Source organism: Martes martes (genome assembly GCF_963455335.1).
Source record: "Martes martes genome assembly, chromosome: 1".
Taxonomy (NCBI): domain Eukaryota; kingdom Metazoa; phylum Chordata; class Mammalia; order Carnivora; family Mustelidae; genus Martes; species Martes martes.
The window spans coordinates 48,558,395-48,579,567 of record NC_137888.1 but is presented as its reverse complement, the minus strand read 5'-3'; the positions used below and the strand labels follow the sequence as shown (position 1 = coordinate 48,579,567).

Genomic DNA, 21,173 nt, shown 5'->3' with positions numbered 1-21,173 from the left:
GGAGTCAGGCTGATCTGTGTTTGAATCTTGACTCTACCACTTACATGTTTTAAAATTTTAGGCAAGTCTTTTAACTTCTTTAAAGCTCAGTTTCTTTAATAATAATCTGAAGATAATAAAACCTTCACAGGGTTATTACAAAGATTAAATGAGATAAAGCATATGAAATACCTGATACATGGTAAGCACTCTTAAAATGTTAGCTTTTAGTTGTTAGAGAAATCTGAGAGTCTAGGAGTATTTTTATTGGCTTAAAAATTTCATAGCCTAGTGTTATTTCTCTAAAACGATTATTTAAGAAAATATCAAATGGCGTGTCAACTATAATTTATGTATTTTTACTCTACCCTTTATTTTAAGAAGTCTCTTTGTTTGCTTATGGAAAGGTAAATAGTAAAAAAGCCTGGTCTCAGACAGTTATTTGTTAGCTCACTAAGGTTTTATTCAGCTCATTAGTGGAGGAGCCAGTGGAAAAATGAAAGCTAGCTAGTAGAGCATTTGAAAAACAGAAATTTATATAGTCAATTTGGGAAAGGTTTAGGGTAGTAAAATCATAAACTCTGGAGTCATCATTGCTACCAGGCCAGAAAAACCCCAGATAACATCTTAATAGTTTTATTACAGTTTACTATCAAACTTTACAGGACTGTAAATTGTCTGGACTATCAAACAAAATTCCATCTCCTGAGAGACTTAGATAACTGTCATATTAGAAAACATTCTAGCATGATATTAAAAAAAAATCACAAGTCATCAATTTGCTTTATTTCCAAGTATTTCATATTTTCCTTCCCAATAACTATGTTTTAGTAATTTAGTAATTAAGCTTCTTCATTGCTTCGGGACCCACCGCTCATTGTGGAGTATATAATCTATACAACAACAGTAAGAAAGAGAGAGGAGAGGATTACCCCTTGTTGGGCGTAGTTAGAAAGTTTTGTTTTGTTTTTTTAAATCCGGGAAGAGAAATGCTAATAGGGAAATAAGGAGGCTGGCTATTAGTGGAGAGGAACTGTTGGCTCTGAAGGAGGAAAGAAGCAGGGAGAATGGTGGGGAAGAACATGTTTACATATAATGCAGGGTTGTCTTAGAGCTATGAACCTCTGTTCTCTAGGAAGCAGGAAGGGATGGCAAAAGGTTGTCCAGAGTCTGCAGAGAATGGTGGTGGAATCCATGCTTTTTAAGACCCCCCTTCAGCCCCCCCATCAGGTGTAGTGTTTGTACTCCATGGGTTCAAAGCTCCTTTCTTTGTGCTTCCTTAGCAGGGCCTAATCTGTCCTCTCTTTCCATTCATAGTGGCATAGATGTTCATTATGCAGTTACCTTCAATGGTGAGGCCATCAGCAATACCACCTGGGACCTGATTAGCCTTCATTCCAACAAGGTGGAAAACCATGGTCTTGTGGAACTGGATGATAAGCCCACTGCTGTTTATGCAATTAGTAACTTCAGAGATTATATTGCTGAGACACTGCATCAGAATTTTTTGTTGGGGAACTCCTCTTTGAATCCAGATCCTGACTCCCTTCAGCTTATCAATGGTGAGTTGATATCCATCATAAAGTCCTTGTACAGCTTTAGTTTCCTTTCCAGTATTCTCTGGTGAAAACCAATTTCCTTAAATATCTGTGGTTCTGATCATTCTCTAGACTGCATGAGAAAGGAGCCATCCTGGTGTGAATGGAGCTTTAGCCATGCAGCTATTTGGGATAGATCAGTCAGGAGCTCTTAGGAGTATTGGTAAACAAAAGGCCACAAACAGTGGGGAAAGTAGAGAACTGCATGATATTTTAGAAATAGTTTAGGGAAATGGGAGCAACACATGAGAAAAAGAGAAGTAGAACCTGCAAGCATGAATTGGAACAGGTTATAGTGCTGCTGGGACAACCAACACAGTAATTCTCCACAGGCAAATTGACTGGTGTTAAGACTTAAAAACCAGAGAGCAGGAGACAAAGAGAAGCTCAGAAAATTCAGAGAAGATCTTGGTCAAAGAAGAACTGATACTGGATGATAGGCAGAATACCGGAGAATTCAGTCCTAAGTTTGAATTTGGATAGCTGGAAAGATCCAGTTATGATCTGAAATCAAGGGTTCATCAAGGAGGGTTTGAGTACCTGGGATTTAGAGGCTAAAGAGGGGTCTAGTTAATCTCAGACTAAAGTTTAATAAGAACCGGATTACTGGGGTGCCTGGGTGGCTCAGTGGGTTAAGCCTCTGCCTTTGGCTTAGGTCATGATCTCAGGGTGCTGGGTTCGAGCCCCGTCTTGGGCTCTCTGCTCAGCAGGGAGCCTACTTCCCCCTCTCTCTCTGCCTGCCTCTCTGTCTGCATGTGATCTCTCTCTGTGTCAAATAAATAAAGAAAATCTTAAAAAAAAAAAGAGTCTGGTTACTGGTGTTGCAACAGTTTAACTCATCAGGGACATGGTGTCCTATTAAATTACCTACTCCTTCATGTTTATTTCTTTATGATATCTTCTTTCATGTGCCGTTTAGCTTTTAAGATGTCCATGGAGTATATTTTACTGAAATGACTGCGTGGGAAACATATCAGCTACCAAATAGGAAAACCCATGAATGAGAGACAATACTAACAATGATGCATTTTTATAGTCTCTTTGATTCCCACATTTTCTTAAGAGAAAAGAATCTGTATCTTTTCAGGAAGTTATCACCTAGGCCTGTGTGTGTATATAAATAAACAAACACAAATACAGACGAGAGAGAAAAGCTTTAATGAAATTTTACTATGTATAATTCCTTACTTCCTAAAGAAGATATTTTTTGAGGGCTTCACTAAAACTTTAAATTGCTTTTCAATTATTTTGGCTGCTAGACTGATGTTTCCTTAAAATGACAGTGTGCTGAGACAGAGCCCCAAAGTGGCCTGGACGTCATACGGGTTATATAGGACTTTGAAATGGAGAAACTCTTTATTTATTTATTTATTTATTTATTTAAAGAGAGGGCATAAATTGGGGAAGGGGAGGAGGGAGAGGAGAGAGAATCTGAGGCAGACTCCCCACTGAGAATGGAGCTTTATCTTACCACCTTGATATCACGACCTGAATAGAAACCAAGAGCCAGAAGCTTAACCAATGGCTCCTAAAGTGGAGAAAGTCTGTCTTCGTAGATGATAGTGATAGCAGGCTATCAGTTCTAAAACATGAAAGAACCTTTGTATTTTGGAGCAGTGCAGGGATCCTGGGCTTACTTTCTCATATACTTCTTTCTTGTTGTTGAAGCTTGTTGGAATACCTGAGCCAGATAAAATAGTGAAAGGAGAAGAGGCTTGTTATAATCTGAAATTGCTGAAGTCCTTTGGGCAAAGCTGTTACAGACTAGCTGGGAGCTACCTAAGGGGACAGCAAGTAGGCAGAAGGTCCTAGAAATCTGGATATTGGGATCTGAGAAAAAAATGAAGCTGGGAGGTCATGACCTGAAGGAGATGGGAAACTAAACTGAGCAGAAGTTACAAACACCAAGGTTATTAATGAGGGTAGTGGAAGAAGGGCATGGAGATGAGGGTATGCAACAGGCAAAGTGAGATTGTTTAGGAAACTAAATCCACAAACAGCTTAGGAAGGTCTTCTTTTTATGGTTGTAGAGCTAACTTCTGGAAGGTGTCCTAAAAAGGAGTTTAGCAACTGAGAATTTCTAAGCAAATTTAACAAAAGCTTTAGGATATATAGGAGAAACTAATTCAGGTGTATTGATCTTTCATTAGATGTATGTTTCAGTTGCACAGAATTTTGTGTCTAAATCTGTTTCTATTGTCATGCCAACTCAGAATTCTGAATGGCTGTAGCTTTCTAGGTAACCTGGTCATCATTTCTTAAAGATAGATAATCCTTGATCCATGGTACTTATTTTCTATAGAGGACAGGATAACTGAATACACAATTGAAAAAGAGTTTTGGAAAATACTTAAATCAAATAGGGGTTTTTGCTTCTTATTGATAAGTCAGGCCAGTGATAACAGGTGAATAAAGAGAGATCCTGCTTCTGTTTTTAGTGAATACACCAGATCAAGTCGTGGCAATCCTTATTTTTTTTTCTTTAGCTTTTATAGATTCCCTTTCCCCTTCAGGCAAAATCAATTTCTTCTTTGTATCCCATACATTGTATATATGCTGCTCACCTCATTTATAATTTGTATTTATCTCTCTGACATGGGGAATACTTGCATAGGAGAAACTTGGCTTTATTAATGTTTATAGTCTCAACTTTATCAAGGTCTGTAGTAACTAGCAAGGATTCAGTAAGCCTTTGTTGAATTATGTTATATAATCTGCTGGCTTACCTTTATTGCTCTTTAATATTGGTATAGAGGTAAACTCTCTGGTGTCCTAACCCATTTTTCAAAGATACTTTCTGTCAAAGAGGAAATCTTTTTTTTTTTTTTTAAAGATTTTATTTATTTATTTGACAGAGAGATAGAGAACACAAGTAAGCAGAGCAGAGGCAGAGAAAGAAGCAGGCTCTCTGCGGAGCAGGGACCCTGATGCAGGGCTTGACCCCAGGACCCTGGGATCATGACCTGAGCCAAAGGCAGCCACTTAACCAACTGAACCACCCAGGCACCCAAGGAAATAATTTTTTATAATTCTTAGCATCAACCAAATAAGTTGGAAGTTCAGTTTAACATCCTTATTAAAGTGAAAAAAAAACTTAAAAATATCTGCTTTACAGGAATCTTAAAAAGAGTAAATAATGCTTGAAGGAAGAAAAAGAAATAATATAATAATGTCTTAAATGTAATAATGAGGAGAATATTTTATGTTGGAGTCTTATAAATCAGATAGATTTTGTTAATACTGATGCCGGCAGGCCAGGTCCAAGGACCCAGAGCGGGCCCCACAGGAACAGCCAAGAGCATCCTTGGTGACATGCAGGGGAGAAATCAAGCACAAGCCTCAGGAAGGGAGAGAGCAGAGTTTATTGAAGATATATAGAGAGAGAGCAGATACAGACACAGTATCTGGGAAACTTGGAAAAGGAGAGAGTTGTGTCTTTGCTTGGGGTCTGGGGTTTTTAGTGAGGATTGTGGTCTGGTGTACATGTCCTCTCAGGCATCCAGGAACCAGCTAGAACAAGGACAGCATTCCAGGTGTCCTTCATAAGCCACTTATTCCTTGGAGCCAGAAGGTCTTGGCTGTGGTCTGGAATACACATATGTATTTTGGTGTCCTTTGTACTTTGGTGTTCTTTGTACTTTGGTACCTGTGCCTGTGCCTTTGGTACCTTTGGTGCCTGTGGTCTGGAATACACATATGATGGCATTGTCACGTCTTGTCCCTTACAAGGAGGACATACACTGTTCCATGAGGCATGTGTAAAGTGAGAGTACAGGTCCTAGTAAGAACAGAAGCAGGAAAAAGAGGAAAAAGCAGATTTTTATGGAGTCTTTCAGTTTCCCTATCTCAATATAAGTAAAATATATGAATAAAATAACAACATTTTGTGGGGCGCCTGGGTGGCTGAGTGGGTTAAACCTCTGCCTTCAGCTCAGGTCATGATCTCAGGGTCCTGGGATTGAGCCCCATATTGGGCTCTCTGCTCAACAGGGAGCCTGCTTCCCCCTCTCTTTCTGCCTGCCTCTCTGCCTACTTATGATTTCTCTCTCTCTTTCTCTCTGTGAAATAAATAAATAAAATCTTTAAAGAAAAATTAAGAAAAAAACCACCATTTTCTAAGCAAGTCTCTCTTATTTGTTGTGCCAAGATCTAAACTATTAAAAAGGAACAACCTAGTTTTTAGTTGTCCCTGAAGCTCATATACAATATTGTCTCAACTAAAAATGTTCTTTCTTCAGTGAGAGGAGTTTTACTTCCTGAAACTGAAGACCTAGTTTGGAGCACCCAAAGCTCAAGTCTTCCGACAACCCCACCATCCATTCTGGTAAGTATGTTTCTATGTTTTATGCCTAGAATCAGGCCCTCAAACTTCTCTTCTTTATATACTCACCTGCTTACTTTGGCATCATGAATTTCCTGAGCTGTTCCTATTTCAAATATTTTCTTACATCATCCTTGGAACATTATTCACAGTTGTCAGCTCGAGTCCGAAGTATTGGTTCAGAAAATTTAAGCCTTCTGCTGTGATTAAATGAAGTCTGCACTGGTTAATTGCTAAGCTCTACATGTGGTATAAACCTTACTTATGGTGTATGATTATTTGGTAATAATTAAGTTATAAGTACCCACTGAGTTGTTCTCTAAAAGTTAGTCAGAAGTAGTTTTTATAGCCAAGACTATAAATTGATGTACATAGGTACATAGAGTATAGATTTGCATTCTGAAGATTGTATTGAAGAAAAATCTTAGATTCCAAAGCATATAGAATAGCCTGTGTATGGGAGAGAGAGAGAAAGAATAAAAATAGCAGCTAGCTGACAAATGACAGGGACTCAAAACCAGGCCTCCTTTTAATCTGTACTGAAAACATTCCCATTTGCACAGAAACATCATGGAATGAATGTTCCTTTTTGTTTTTACCACCCAGCTCTCCTGGGTGATCCTTTATCCCCTCCAAACCCCTCCACTTGCCACTTCACCCATAGAGAGGCATCTAGTACCCCTAGACGTGACCTGGTTACAAAGCATTTGTGAATCTTTTGTTACTACATAGAGTAGGGGGACTCCCTTTTTCATTCACTACTCCTATTCCCCTGAGACTTTTCTGTCTCGCAGAAGCTTTTTGAAATACTTGTTTCTTGACTTAAATCCTGCAAGGAACGTTTACAAAGTCGACCCCAAATTCACTTAGCCATTAATACAAGCAGCCATTTCTTATACTCCATTATAGAGCAGCTCAGTATTGAAATGTGGTGTCATTGGAAATACTCCTTTCACTGAGTTCCATATTGGAGAAAGAAGGTAGGGGGGATTGATACTAGAAATTACATTATTTGGTGTTTATTTATTCAATCACTTATTCATTCCTTCAAATATATTTATCATATGCTTTTCACGTGCCAAATGCTGGGGAAACTAAGATGAATAAAGGTGTGGGTTTGCCCTCGCAAAGTTTCCAGTCTGGTAGACAGAATTTTCCACAGGTAAGGTGATGCAGTGGTAGGAGTCCATCCTGAATGCAGTGGCAGAGGATGGTGATTCGCTGTGAACATGGCACCACTAGCCTTCAGTCCTTCTCACCCTATTCGTCTCAGGCTTCTCTAACCACAGAATGATGTTGTAAAGATAGGAATTTCTATATGAGCCAGAGGTTGCAAGCTGGAAACCAGCCAGCTGGATCTAGCTGTAAGCATGTACTTTGGAGCCATTTTTTTTTTTTAAGTTTTTATTTATTTATTTGACAGGAAGAGAGGGAACACAAGCAGAGGGAGGCTCAATCCCAGGAAGCTGGGCTCTTGACCTACAACAAAGGCAGACACAATGATTGAGCCATCCAAGCACCCCATTGGGGCCAAATTTTTAAAAAAGCTAACATTTAACAATTAGGATATTTTTGCAGGAAAATGTAGATTTCCAACTTCTTTTGAAAACCAGGAAGATCTGGTATTCTTAGGCTTATATCCCCCGTTGCAGAAAGTTATTTAAGGTTTGGCTGAAAGGGCCTGGCCCTTTAATGAAGATAAGCACTGACTAAATGGGCTCACATGGTGTCTGCAATGTGGTTCCATTTGCATTAAAGCCAACCCCTCAGTTTTTTGAATAGTGGTACTGTGGGGGCGTTCAGTGACAGTTTGAGGAGACAGTGGGATTGTTAATGGATGATAATAAGACATGAAGAAAAAGAATGATTAATTAGAAGTGTGTGGCTATTGGTTTTCCTCCTTTTTGGGGGGCAAACTGTTAAGATTTTGTTCTTTTATAGAAAGGAGGTTAAATTTTTTTTACGGATTTGATTTTTAGAAATGATTTTAAGGTAAAAATGTTGGGCTATTGAATTTGACACCTTTTGGCATCCTAACTTGGAAAATCACATGTTGCACAGTATGCTTTCTATAACACTAGCAAGCTTTTCAATTGGCATACACAGAAGTGAAATTGGGCCAGTATAAGTTAATATGCTACACCAAACTAAAAGAATTCTTGAGTTGAATTTGTTACTATGGGAACATCTATTCCCATAAAAATAAATGAAGTGCTATTACTGGCATATAGATGTTATACCTTTCACAATGTATGACAGCTTCATTGCCATGCCATTTTTTAGAGGGCACTTATTTGGAATAGAAGGTCATCCTTATTTAAAAAGTCAAGTTGTGGTAGCTCAGTCAGTTAAGCATCTGACTCTTAGTTTCATCTAGGTTCACAATCTCAGGGTCCTAAGATGGAGCCCCACCTCAGGCTCCCACTCAGGGTGAAGGAGTCTATTTGAGATTCTCTCTCTCTCTCCGCCTTTGCACCCTGTCCCCCAACTTGTGCTGTCTTCTCTCATTAAAAAAAAAAAATCAAGTTGCCTACTTTCACTTTTTATGTGGCCTATTTGTGACTTGACTTTTATCAGAGATATTCTGTATTACTCTTAATTTTTATGTAATGAAAAGGCATTTGATTTGTAGATATACTGAAATTGTGTATATTGTTTGAGAATTTCTTTTTCACTAAGAATGGAGCTGTTTTCCTAACGTGTGTCAAGTCATAAGCTCTGTCTGATAAAACTCAATTTTTTCAGCACAGGTTAAAGAGCTTAAACATTTCACTTGGCATTTTGAAAAAATTCACATGTAGAATTTGCAAGGGTATAAATATGTCTGACTCAGCTGGATGAATGTATGGTTTTAACACATCTCTAGATGTGGTTTTAGAGTGAATTCCCTGGTATGGTATGATTGTCATCATCCTAATTACTTTTTTGTGGAGCAAACTTGGCATTGAGCAAATGGCCTTCTTGCTTCTCCTTGAATGCATATATGGTTTTAGATACTAGAAAAAGAAAGGGGAAAGGAAAAAAGTTTTCAGTCTATACAAACAACCTCCATATTCAACATAGTAGATATTTACGTATTAGAAAATGGGCTTTCCTCTCTCTCTTTGCTCTGTTTACCTGGGTCTTACAGACCTGTGGACATAGGCTAACCTGAGTAAGAATGGACTGCCAAGGCTGTTAGTTCTAGTTTCTCCTCTGGGAATCCTTTCACCTTCTGGTGATGGATACTTATACGTATCTCTCAATGAACAGTCTGGTGTAGTGGGCAAAGCACTGGGAGAGAACTCTAGAAACTCAGGAGTGTAGTTCTGATTTTTTTTTTTTTTCTCAATTTTCTGTGACTATGGGCATTTCACTTCCATGAGACTCAGTTTCTTATCTTCAGTAGGCAAGGTTGAACTACATGATTCAAGATTCCTATTCTAAAATGTGACATGTCTGTTTTATTCACACATATGCACACACTCACCTCCCTAACATGGTTCTGAGAGTCAGTTTCCAATATGTGAAGGGGGAGTGTTCCCACACAGCACCATGTAATTCTCCAGACACCAGCTGGGTGTTCAAGGATTCAATTCAGTTCTGACAATATCTCCCGAGAGATAGCATCAGATTCCACAGGTTAAGGGTTCAGTTCTGTAAGACTGCACCTCCGTGTCCACCTCACTTCAGACACCAGTTGTTGCAAGCCTACATTGCTACCTGTGCTTTTGACCAACCAGCTATAAATCACAGGTTCCCATGACCTCTTTCTCAAGTTTGGTTAATCTGCTAGGATGGCTCACAGAACTCAAACATTTTATTTACTAGATTACTGATTTGTTATAAAAGATAAAATTCAGAACAGCCTGATAGAAGAGATGCATAGGGCAAGGTAGGTGGTAAGGGCTGCAGAGCTTGCAAGCCCTCACTAGGTATGCTGCTCTCCTCTTATCTCCAGGTGTTCACTAAGCCAGGCTCTTTGGACCCTATCCTTGGATTTTTATGGAGGCTTCATTAGATAGGTATGATCAATTAAATCATCAGCCATTGGTAACTGATTCAACCTCTAGCCCCTCTCCCCTCCATGGAGGTCACAGGATGGGACTGGAAATTCCAACCCCTTAATCACATGGTTGGCTTCATTGGCAACAAGTACCCATCCATAGGTGCCCTCTAAAAGTTACTCCATTAACATAACAAAAGACACTTTAATAACTCTCAACACTTAGGCAATTCCAAGGGTTTTGGGATCTGTGAGCCAGGAATTATAGACACTAAAACCATATATATATATATATATATATATATATATATATATATTGTATAAATTACAATATCATACCTCTTTTCCTAACATAAGATTTATAAACCAAAGGAAGGTCTTTTAAGAACCTGAGCTTTTGGCAAGACAAAAGCTGGTAATTTTTCTTAATTTGTTTTCCTTTCACACTCTGGACTTCAATTTGTTGACTTTTCATTTATCTGGAATTGAACTCTTGCTCTTTCCATTGGGACCATTCTTTTTTTCCTTCCCAAGTTTACTGTGATATAATTGACATATAATATTATATAAGTTTAAGGTGTACATGATGATTTGATACACTTATTGGGAAATGATTACCATGGTAGGGTTAATTAACACTTCCATCACCTCACATAATTACCTTTTCTTTCCTTTTTTTTTTTTTTTTTTGTGGTGAAAACATTTAAGATCTCTCTTAGCAATTTTCAAGTATGTAATACAGCATTGTTAATTATAGTCACCATGTTTAACATTAGATTTCCAGAACTTACTCATCTTATAACTGGATGTTGTACCCTTGGACCCACATCTCCTCATTTCCCCAACTCTACCTACCCATGGAAATCATTATTCTTGTCTCTATTTATGAGAGTTCAGCTTTTTTAGATTCCACATATAAGTCACATCAGGCAGTATTTGTCTTTCTCTGTCTAGTTCATGTCACTTAGCATAATATCCTTAAGATCCATTCATGTTGTCACAAACAGCAGGATTTCCTTCTTCCTCATGGATGAAAAGTATTCCATTGTGTGTGTGTGTGTGTGTGTGTGTGTGTGTGTGTATACAGCGCATCTTCTATTATACATTCATCCTCTGATAGACACTTAAGTTGTTTCCATATCTTGGCTATTGTGAATAATGCTGGAGTGAACAAAGGGGTGTTGGTATCTCTTTGATACACTGATTTCATTTCCTTTGCGTATGTACCCAGAAATGGGGTTACTCTATCATATGGTGGTTTTATTTTTAATTTTTTGAGGAACCTCTATATTGTTTTCCATAATGGCTGTACTAGTTTATATTCCCACCAATATGAACAGGGTTCCCTTTTTCCCATATAATTGCCACACCTATTATTTCTTGTCTTTTGATATTAGCAATTTTGACAGGTATGAGGTAATGTCTCATTGTGGTTTTGATTTGCATTTCCCTGACGATTAACATCTTTGAACATCTTTTTATATACTTATGGCCATTTGTAGGTCTTTTTGGAAAAATATCTATTCAAATCCTCTGCCCATTTTTATTTTTTTTATTTTTATTTTTTAAAATCAAATTAAAATTTTTTCCCAGTGTTCCAAGATTCATTGTTTATGCACCACACCCAGTGCTCCATGCAATACGTGCACTCCCCAATACCCACCACCAGGCTCACCCAACCCCCCACCCTCCTCCCCTCCAAAACCTTCAGTTTGTTTCTCAGAGTCCACAGTCTCTCATGGTTCATCTCAGCCTCCAATTTCCCCCAACTCACTTCTCCTCTCCAACTCCCAATGTCCTCCATGTTATTCTTCATGCTTCACAAGTAAGTGAAACCATGTGATAATTGACTTTCTCTGCTTGACTTATTTCACTCAGCATAATCTCCTCCAGTCCCATCCATGTTGATACAAAGTTGGGTATTCATCCTTTCTGCTGGAGGCATAATACTCCATTGTATATATGGACCGTATCTTCTTTATCCATTCATCTGTTGAAGGGCACCTTGGCTCTTTCCACAGTTTGGCGACTGTGGTCATTGCTGCTATGAACATTAGGGTACAGATGGCCCTACTTTTCACTACATCTGTATCTTTGGGGTAAATACCCAGTAGTGCAATTTCAGGGTCATAGGGTAGACTATTTTTAATTTTAAGGAATCTCTGTGCTGTTTCCCAAAGTGGCTGCACCAACTTGCATTCCCACCAACAGTGTAAGAGGGGTCCCCTTTCTCTACATCCTCTCCAACACATGTTATTTCCTGTCCTATTAATTTTGGCCATTCTAACTGGTGTAATGTGGTATCCCAATGTGGTTTTGATTTGAATCTCCCTGATAGCTAATAATGATGAACATTTTTTCAAGTGTCTGTTAGCCATTTGTATGTCTTCTTTGGAGAAGTGTCTGTTCATGTCTTCTGACCATGTTTTTGATGTGATTATCTGTTTTGTGTGGGTTGAGTTTGAGGAGTTCTGTATAGATCTTGAATATCAGCCCTTTGTCTGTAGTGTCATTTGGGAATATCTTCTCCCATTCTGTGGGTTGCCTCTTTGTCTATTGACTGTTTCCTTTGCTTTGCAGAAGCTTTGATCTTGATGAAGTCCCAAAAGTTCACTTTTGCTTTTGTTTCCTTTGCCTTTGGAGGCATGTCTTGAAAGAAGATGCAGTGGCCGATGTTGAAGAGGTTACTGCCTAGGTTCTCCTCTAGGATTTTGATAGATTCCTGCCTCATGTTGAGATCTTTTTTCCATTTCAAGTTTATCTTTGTGTATGGTGTAAGAGAGTGGTCAAATTTCATTCTTCTATAGATAACTGTCAAATTTTCCCAGCACCATTTATTGAAGAGACTGTCTTTTTACCACTGGATATTTTTACCTGCTTTGTTGAAGATTAGTTGATCATAGAGTTGTGGGTCCATATCTGGGCTCTCTACCCTGTTTCACTGGTCTATGTGTCTGTTTTTGTGCCAGTACCATGCTGTCTTGGTGATCATAGCTTTGTAATAAAGCTTGAAATCAGGCAATGTGACGCCCCCAGTTTTGTTTTTCTTTTTCAACATTTCCTTAGCAATTCAGGGTCTCTTCTGTTTCCATACAAATGTTTGGATTGTTTGTTCCAGCTCTTTGAAAAATGCCAGGGAATTTTGATCAGGATGGTATTGAAAGTATAGATTGCTCTAGGTCATATAGACATTTTAACAATGTTTATTCTTCCAATCCATGAGCATGGAATGCTTTTCCATCTTTTTGTGTCTTCTTCAATTTCTTTCATGAGTGTTTTGTAGTTTCTCAAGTATAGATCCTTTACCTCTTTGGTTAGGTTTATTCCCAGGTATCTTATGGTTCTTGGTGCTAGAGTAAATGGAATCTATTCTCTAATTTCCCTTTCCATATTTTCATTGTTAGTGTATAAGAAAGCAACTGATTTCTGTTCATTGATTTTGTATCCTGCCACATTACTGAATTGCTGAATGAGTTCTAGTAGTTTGGGGATGGAGTCTTTTGGGTTTTCCATATAAAGTATATGTTATCTTCGAAGAGAGAGAGTTTGACTTCTTCTTTGCCAATTGAATACCTTTTATTTCTTTCTGTTGTCTGATTGCTGTTGCTAGGACTTCTAGTACTATGTTGAACAAGAGTGGTGAGAGTGGGTATCTTTGTCGTGTTCCTGATCTCAAAGGGAAGGCTGTCAGCTTTTCCCCATTGAGGATGATATTCACTGTGGGTTTTTCATAGATGGATTTTATGAAGATGAGGAATGTTCCCTCTATCCCTATAGTTTGAAGCATTTTAATCAGGAACAGATACTGTTTATCTTGTCAAATGCTTTTTCTGCATCAATTGAGAGGACCATGTGGTTCTTTTCTCTTCTCTTATTGATTCATTCTATCACATTGGTTGATTTGCAAATGTTGAACCACCCTTGCATCCCAGGGGTAAATCCCACCTGGTCATGGTGGATAATCTTTTTAATGTACTGTTGCATCCTATTAGTTAGTAGCTTGTTGAGAATCTTGGCATCCATGTTCATCAGGAATATTGGTCTGAAATTCTCCTTTTTGGTGTGGTCTTTGCCTGGTTTGGGGATCAGGGTAATGCTGGCTTCATAGAAAGAGTCTAGAAGTTTTCCTTCTGTTTCTATTTTTTGAAATAGCTTCAGGAGAATAGGTATTATTTCTTCTTTGAATGTTTGGTATAATTCCCCAGGGAATCTGTCAGGTCCTGGGTTATTTTTTGGGGGGGAGGTTTTTGATCTCTGCTTCAATCTTTTTACTAGATATTGGCCTATTCATTTTCTTCCTGATTCAGTTTTGGAAGCTTAACTTATTGGCATATAGCTGTTGATAATAATTTCTGGTGATTGTTTCTATTTCCTTGGTATTCTTTGTGATCTCCCCCTTTCATTCATAATTTTATTAATTTGGGTCCTCTCTTTTCTTTTGGATTAGTTTGGCCACTGGTTTATCAATTTTACTGATTCTTTAAAAAAACCAGCTTCTGGTTTCATTGATGCGTTCTATTGTATCTCTAGTTTCTATCTCATTGATCTCTGCTCTGATCTTGATTATTTCCCTTCTTGTGCCTGGGATTGGCTTAATTTGTTGTTGATTTTCCAGTTCTTTAAGGTGTAAAGAGAGTTGGTGTATTCTTGATTTTTCAATTTTTTTTTTGGAGTGAGGCTTGAATGGCTATGTATTTCCCCCCTTAGGACTGCCTTTGCTGTATCCTATAGGTTTTGGACCAATGTGTCTTCATTCTCATTGGTTTCAATGAATTGTTTAAGTTCTTTGATTTCCTGGTTGACCCAAACATTCTTAAGCAGTGTGGTCTTTAGCTTAAGGAATCTCCAAACACTCTAACAAGTGTTTGAATTCCTTCCAAACTTTTTCTTGTGGTTGAGCTCCAGTTTCAAAGCATTGTGGTCTGAGAATATGCAGGGAATAATCTCAATCTTTTGGTATCATTGAGCCCTGATTTGTGACCCAGTATGTGGTCTGTTCTGGAGAACGTTCCATGTGTGCTCGAGAAGAATGAGTGTTCTGTTGTTTTAGGGTAGAATGTTCTATATATATCTATTAGGTCCATCTGGTCCAATGTGTCAATCAAAGCTCTTGTTTCTTTATTGATTTTATGCTTGGATGATCTGTCTGTTACTAAGAGTGACATGTTAAGATCCCTTACTATTAATATATTCATATCAATATGACTCTTTATTTTGATTAACAGTTGGCTTACGTGTTTGCTGCTCCCATTTGGGGGCATAAATATTTACAATTGTTAGATCTTCTTGGTGGATAGACCCCTTAAGAATGAGGTAATGTCCTTCTGTATCTCTGACTACAGTCTAGTTTAAAATCTTATTTATCTGATATGAGAATCACTACCCCAGCTTTCTTTCGAGGCCCATTGGCAGGAAGGATGGTTCTCTATCCCTTTACTTTCATTCTGAATGTATCTTTAGGCTCCAAATGGGTCTCTCATAGACAGCATATGGACAGGTCCTGTCGTTTTATCCAGTCTGCAACCCCATGCCATTTTATGGGAGCATTTAGGCCGTTTGCATTGAGAGTGATTATTGAAAGATACATTTTTTATTGACATCATGTTGCCTGTGAAGTCCCTGTTTCTATAGATGGTCTCTGTAAATTTCTGTTCTATGTCACTCTTGGGTTCTTTCTTCTTTTATAGAAGACCCCTTAATATTTCTTGTAGTGCCAGCTTGGTGGTCACATACTCTTAAACCTTGTTGGTCTTAGAAGATCTTTATCTCTCCATCCATTTTGAATGTCAACCTTACTGGATAAAGTATTCTTGGCTGCATATTCTTCTCATTTAGTGCCCTGAATATGTCTTGCCAGCCCTTTCTGGCTTGCAGGTTTCTGTGGACAGGTCCTACATTATTCTGATGGACCTTTCTCTGTACATAAGGAAACTCTTTCCCCAGCTGCCCTCAGAAGCTCCTGTCTAAAATTACAATTCATCAATTTCACAATTAAGTGCCTCGAGGTCTTTCTAGACTCATTGATCTGGGAAATGAGGGTGTTCTTTCTACCTCCAGGACACGAACAGTGGTTCCATTCCCCAGACTGGGGAAATTTTCATCCAGAATTTGTTCAACTATATCTTCTAGTCTTCTGTCTTCTTCCACCCCCTCAGGGATCCCAATAATTCTGACGTTGGAATATTTCATGGCATCATTTATTTCCCTAATTCTGTTTTCATGGCTTCTAAGCTGTTTGTTCTGTGCCTGCTGATCCTTTTTCTCTATCATGTTGTCCTCTAGATCAATAATTCTATCTTCTGCCTCTGTTACCCTAGCTGTTAGAGTAGTTAGATTAGATTCAGTCTCATTGATAGCTTTTTTAACTTCTGCGCTGGTGGCTCTCACTTCTGCCCTTAGAGATTCTATGTTGTCACTAATGGTTTTCTCCAACCTAGCCATTGCCTGGATAACTGTTACCCTAAATTCCCTTTCTGACATACTGTTTATGTCTATATCCAATAGTTCTGATGGAAAGGGCAAAGTCTCTGAGTTTTTACTCTGAGTTTTTACTCTGTTGGGTGTTCCTCCTCCTAGTCATCTTGGTGAGAGGTGGTTGAAGGGATTTATATCAACTGATATAAATGGCTGAATATATCAACCATGAGCCAGGCAAGGTTCAACCTGAAATAGTTCAGAGCAATTGGAAGTCACCACCAAAAAGAAAGAAAAAAGAAAAAAAAAAAAAAAAAGAGGGAAAGACAGAAAGAAAAAAAAAAAAAAAGACAACCCAAGCAGAATGAGCCCCCAAAGTAAGATTTATAAGGTATATAAACAAAAACAGACAAACAAAAAGACTGACAAAAGTAATTGACAAGAAAGAAAAAAAAAAAGAACCCAGTCAAAATGAACCCCAAGAATAAGATTTATATAAGATTTATATTTTTATATAAATTTATATAAGATTTATAAGATTTATATTATATTTATATAAGATTTATACCAGAACAAAAACAAATACACAGAAACACTGACAGGAGAAAAAAATGGGAGGGTGGATATAAATCCTAGATGTGGGCAAGGAAGTTTATTTTGGTTCTTCCTGGGTGTATCTTGTTATCTTTGTTAAAGGACTAAACTTTCCAGAGATAAAGGGAGATTAAAACTAGTTTGTATATAGGGGTAGTATTGAATAAGGAAAAAGGATTACCCTGAAGCTTATATATATATGTATTTTTTAAAAAAAAGAAAGGAAAAAGAAAAATACAGGTATATGTATGAAAAAAGTACAAGTTAAAACATTATTATGGGGTATGTTGTATTAAACCTCTAATTGTAATGGTAGTTAGGTTAAAGAAATTAAAAGAACAAGAATCATGAGAATGAATTAAAAAAAAAGCTGTATCTCTGAAATATACAGGTTTTAGGGCAATACTGGGAGCTTAATATATTGTTTTCTCCTGATATTGGGGTTTTATAGTTTTATGGGGACCCTGTGGTAGTTGTCCTCTCATTCTTTTGACTGGCTTTCTGGGGGGAGGGGCCTGCTGCATGGTTTTTCAGGCAGTCTTGCTTGGGTTGAGTCCTCCTGCTCCCTATCAATGGGCTGGGCTCTGATGAGACTGGTTTTTCAGGCCTTTGTTCTCTGGAGGTTTTTGTTTTTGTTTTTGATGGCTTTTTGTGGCTTTTAGGAGGTTTAGTGGAAAGCAGACTGCACCCAGACCTCCATCTCAGAGAGAAGCCTCAGCCTGCTCCCCTCTGGGTGGTCCAGAACACACAGACTCCCCCTCCACAAACTCCACTGAACTGCGCAACCTCCCACAGGCTGTGCGTGTCCCCAGCCACTGTCTCAGGGGTCACTCAAAGGGCCCACTTGTCTCTGCACCTCTGTGTCAATACTGTGCCAATACCGTGAGTGGTATTGATCTAGGGAGTCCACTTCTGGTGGTGCCTTTGCCGGGACTGCTGTCTGGGAACCAGGCCCACATTGCTGGTGCGCTCAGTGGCACAGTGGCTGCTGCTGCTGAAGAATCCAGCTAGAGATTGGGCTGAGAACCTTCAGGCACTGGCTGGGAGCATCCAGACCCTCGGCTGGTCCAAGAGACTGCTGGCTAGCGCCCATGCAGAACTTTCTCAGGCATGAGTGGGGAGTGACTGGTCAAACCCTGGTCCTGGCAGTGCATGCAGAGTGCTAAAGGCTGTGGTACTAGAGAGCACCCACCAGACTCCCTCACCACTGGTGGGAGTGTGCTCAGCCGAATGGTGATACAAGCATCGCATAGCCCGGGGCTCCAGGACCAGGAACTGGAGGCTCTGCTGCACTCTCTCTGGCACAGGTGGTTGTTGTCGGTGGCTGTCCTGGGTCTGTGGGCTTAGGCCCATGCCGTGACCACTGGATTCCACCAGTTGCCCCTTAAGATCTTTTGCTCTTTTTGAGTGCTTTTAACCAGACTCCAAGTTAATGCTGGTCCCCAATCACAGAGCACTTTCGTGTTGGGATATTACTTTCCAATGGGTTGCTTCTGGTGGCTCTCTCCCCCTTTTGTTTATCCTCTGATAACAGTCCAAGAGTTCCCACTCCACTTTAGGTCTCCACTGGTGTCTTTTGCCCCCGTAGAGATCCAGAAGTGTATAATCCTGCATCTCAGGCTGATTTCATGGGTGTTCACAGTGTTCTGGTAGATAATTAGCTCACTTTAGGGGACTGGTTGAAACAGGGTCTCCTATTTCTCCACCATCTTGCCCCTCCCTCCCTCCTCTGCCCATTTTTAATCAGATTATTTGTTCTTACTATTGAGTTGTAAGCATTCCTAATATTTTTGGGATATTAATCTCTTATCAGATATATGATTTGCCAATATTTTCTCTGATTCTGCATGTTATCTTTTCATTTTGTTGGTTATTTCCTTTGCTATGCAGAGCATTTCAGTTTGATGTAGTCCCACTTATTAATTTTTACTTGTTGCCTTTGTTTTTGATGTTATATCAAAAAATAATTTCCAAGACTAATGTCAAGGAGCTTTCCCCTCCTATGTTTTCTTCTATGAGTTTTACAGTTTAAGGTCTTATTTTTAAGTCTTATTTCCATTTTGAATTAATTTTTTTGAGAGGTGTAAGAGAAAGGTCCACTTTCATTCTTTTGTGTTTAATTACCCAGTTTTCCCAATGCCATTTATTGAGAAGATGATCCTTTCCCCATTGGGTATTTTCTTGGCTCCTTTGCAATATTAGTTGACTGTATATGTTTGGGTTTATTTATGGACTCTAAATTCTGTCCCTTTGGTCTATATGTCTGTTTTTATGTCAAATACTGTTTCGGCTACTATAATCAAATTACTATATTGCTTTGTAATATAGTTGCTTCATAAAGTAGTTTAAAATCAGGAAGTGTAATTGCCTTTGGTTTTGTTCTTCTTTCTCAGGATTGCTTTGTATATTCGGGGCCTTTTGTAGTTCCTTATGAATGTTAGGATTGTTTTTTTCTCTTTCTAAAATGCCATTGGAGTTTTAATAAAGATTGCATTGAATCTGAAGGTGTCTTTGGCTAGCATCAACATTTTAACAATATTAATTTTTTCAATCCATGAATAGAGCATATGCTTCCATTTATGTGTGTCATCTTTAACCTTTCATCACATTCTTATAGTTTCCACTACATAGATCTGTTACCACCTTAGTTCAATTTATTCCTAAGGTTATTATTGTTTTAGATGCTATTATTAAATAGATTATTTTTTAATTTTTCAAATAGTTGGTTGTTAATGTACAGAAGTGTAATTGGTATCTGTACATTGATCCTGCTATATCCTTTAACTTTACTTAATTCATTGATTAGTTCTAGCAGTTTTAGAAAAAATATTATTTATTTTAGAGAGAGAGCATGATTGGGGGGAAGAGAGTGGGAGAGGGAGAGAATCTCAAGCAGACTCCCTGCTGAGTGCAGAGATCACTGTGGGGCTCCATCTCACAGCCCTGAGATCATGACCTGAGCTGAAATCAAGAGTCAGATGCTTAACCAACTGAGCCACCCAGGTGCTCCAGTTCTAACAGTTTTTGTTTTTTTTTTAAATTTCTTTAGTATTTTATATACAAAGGATCATGCCATCTGGAGCAGACCATTTTACCTCTTCCTTTCTGATTTGAATAACTTTTATTTATTTTTCTTGCCTAATTGCCCTTGCTGGGACTTCTAATGTTATACTAAGTAAGATGTTAAGAGTGAGACCATTTTCTTATTCTTCATCTAAGTAAGAAAGCTTCAGCCTTTCAAATTGGGTTATGATATTTGCTGTGGGTTTGTCGTTCATGGCCTTTATTATGTTGAGATATGTTGCTTCTGTACCCAGTTTGTTGAGGGTTTTTATCATGAAAGGACGCTGAATTTTCTCAAATGATTTCTGTATCTATGGAGATGATTGTATGATTTTTTTATTCTTTAATTTAATTTAATTTTAATTTAATTTTGACAGAGAGAGAGAGAGCACAAGGAGGCAGAGACGCAGGCAGAGAGGAGGGGGAAACAGGCTTCTTCTAATTTGCTTTGAATTCAGTTTGCTAATTTTGGGGGGCAATTTTTGCATTATATTAATCAGGGATATTGGTCTGTCATTTTATTTTCTTGTAGTATCTTTGTCTGGTTTTGCTATCAGGGTAATGCTGGCTTTATAAAATCAGTTTGGGAGTGTTCACTGCTGTTTGATTTTTGGGAAGAGTTTGAGAAGGACTAGCGTTAGTTTTTCTTTAAGTGTTTGGTGGACTATCAGTGAAACCATCTGGTCCTCTATGTTTGTTAGGTCCATTTGGTCTTAAGTATAGTTCAAGTCCATCATTTTCTTATTGATTTTCTCTCTGGATTATCTAGCCATTGTTCAAAGTGGCGGTGCTGAAGTCCCCTATTATTGTATTGTTATCCCTCCCTCCCTTCTTAATATTAATATTTAATAATTTTAATTAATATTTGCTTTAGATATTTAGGTTCTCCAATGTTAGGTGCCATTATATTTACAATTGTTATGTCCTCTTGTTGAATTGAGCATTTTACTATTATATATGACCTTACTGGTCTCTTGTTACAGTTTTTGGATTAAAGTCTATTTTGTATGATATAAGTATAACTACTGCTGCTTTCTTTTGTTTTCTGTTTGTATGGAATTTAAAAAAAAATCCCTTTGAGCCTTTATGTGTCTTTAACTGAAGTGACTCTATTATAAGCAGCATATAGTTGGGTCTTATTTTTTATACTATTAGTCAATTTCTGTCCTTTGAAGGGGGATTTTAATCCATTTACATTCAGATAACTTGATAAGTAAGG

At 38.2% G+C, this 21,173-nt stretch overlaps 1 protein-coding gene across 1 annotated transcript in view; it reads left to right on the top strand.

The window, feature by feature from the left end:
- Positions 1-21,173, top strand: part of IMPG2 (interphotoreceptor matrix proteoglycan 2) — a gene marked incomplete at both ends in the record, with an annotated part of 83,875 nt that overhangs the window by 47,796 nt on the left and 14,906 nt on the right. Inside the window, 2 exons of the mRNA XM_080819000.1 lie at positions 1,297-1,541; positions 5,816-5,901. Coding sequence (XP_080675126.1) covers positions 1,297-1,541; positions 5,816-5,901 — 331 coding nt within the window. The remainder of the gene's footprint in view (positions 1-1,296; positions 1,542-5,815; positions 5,902-21,173) is intronic.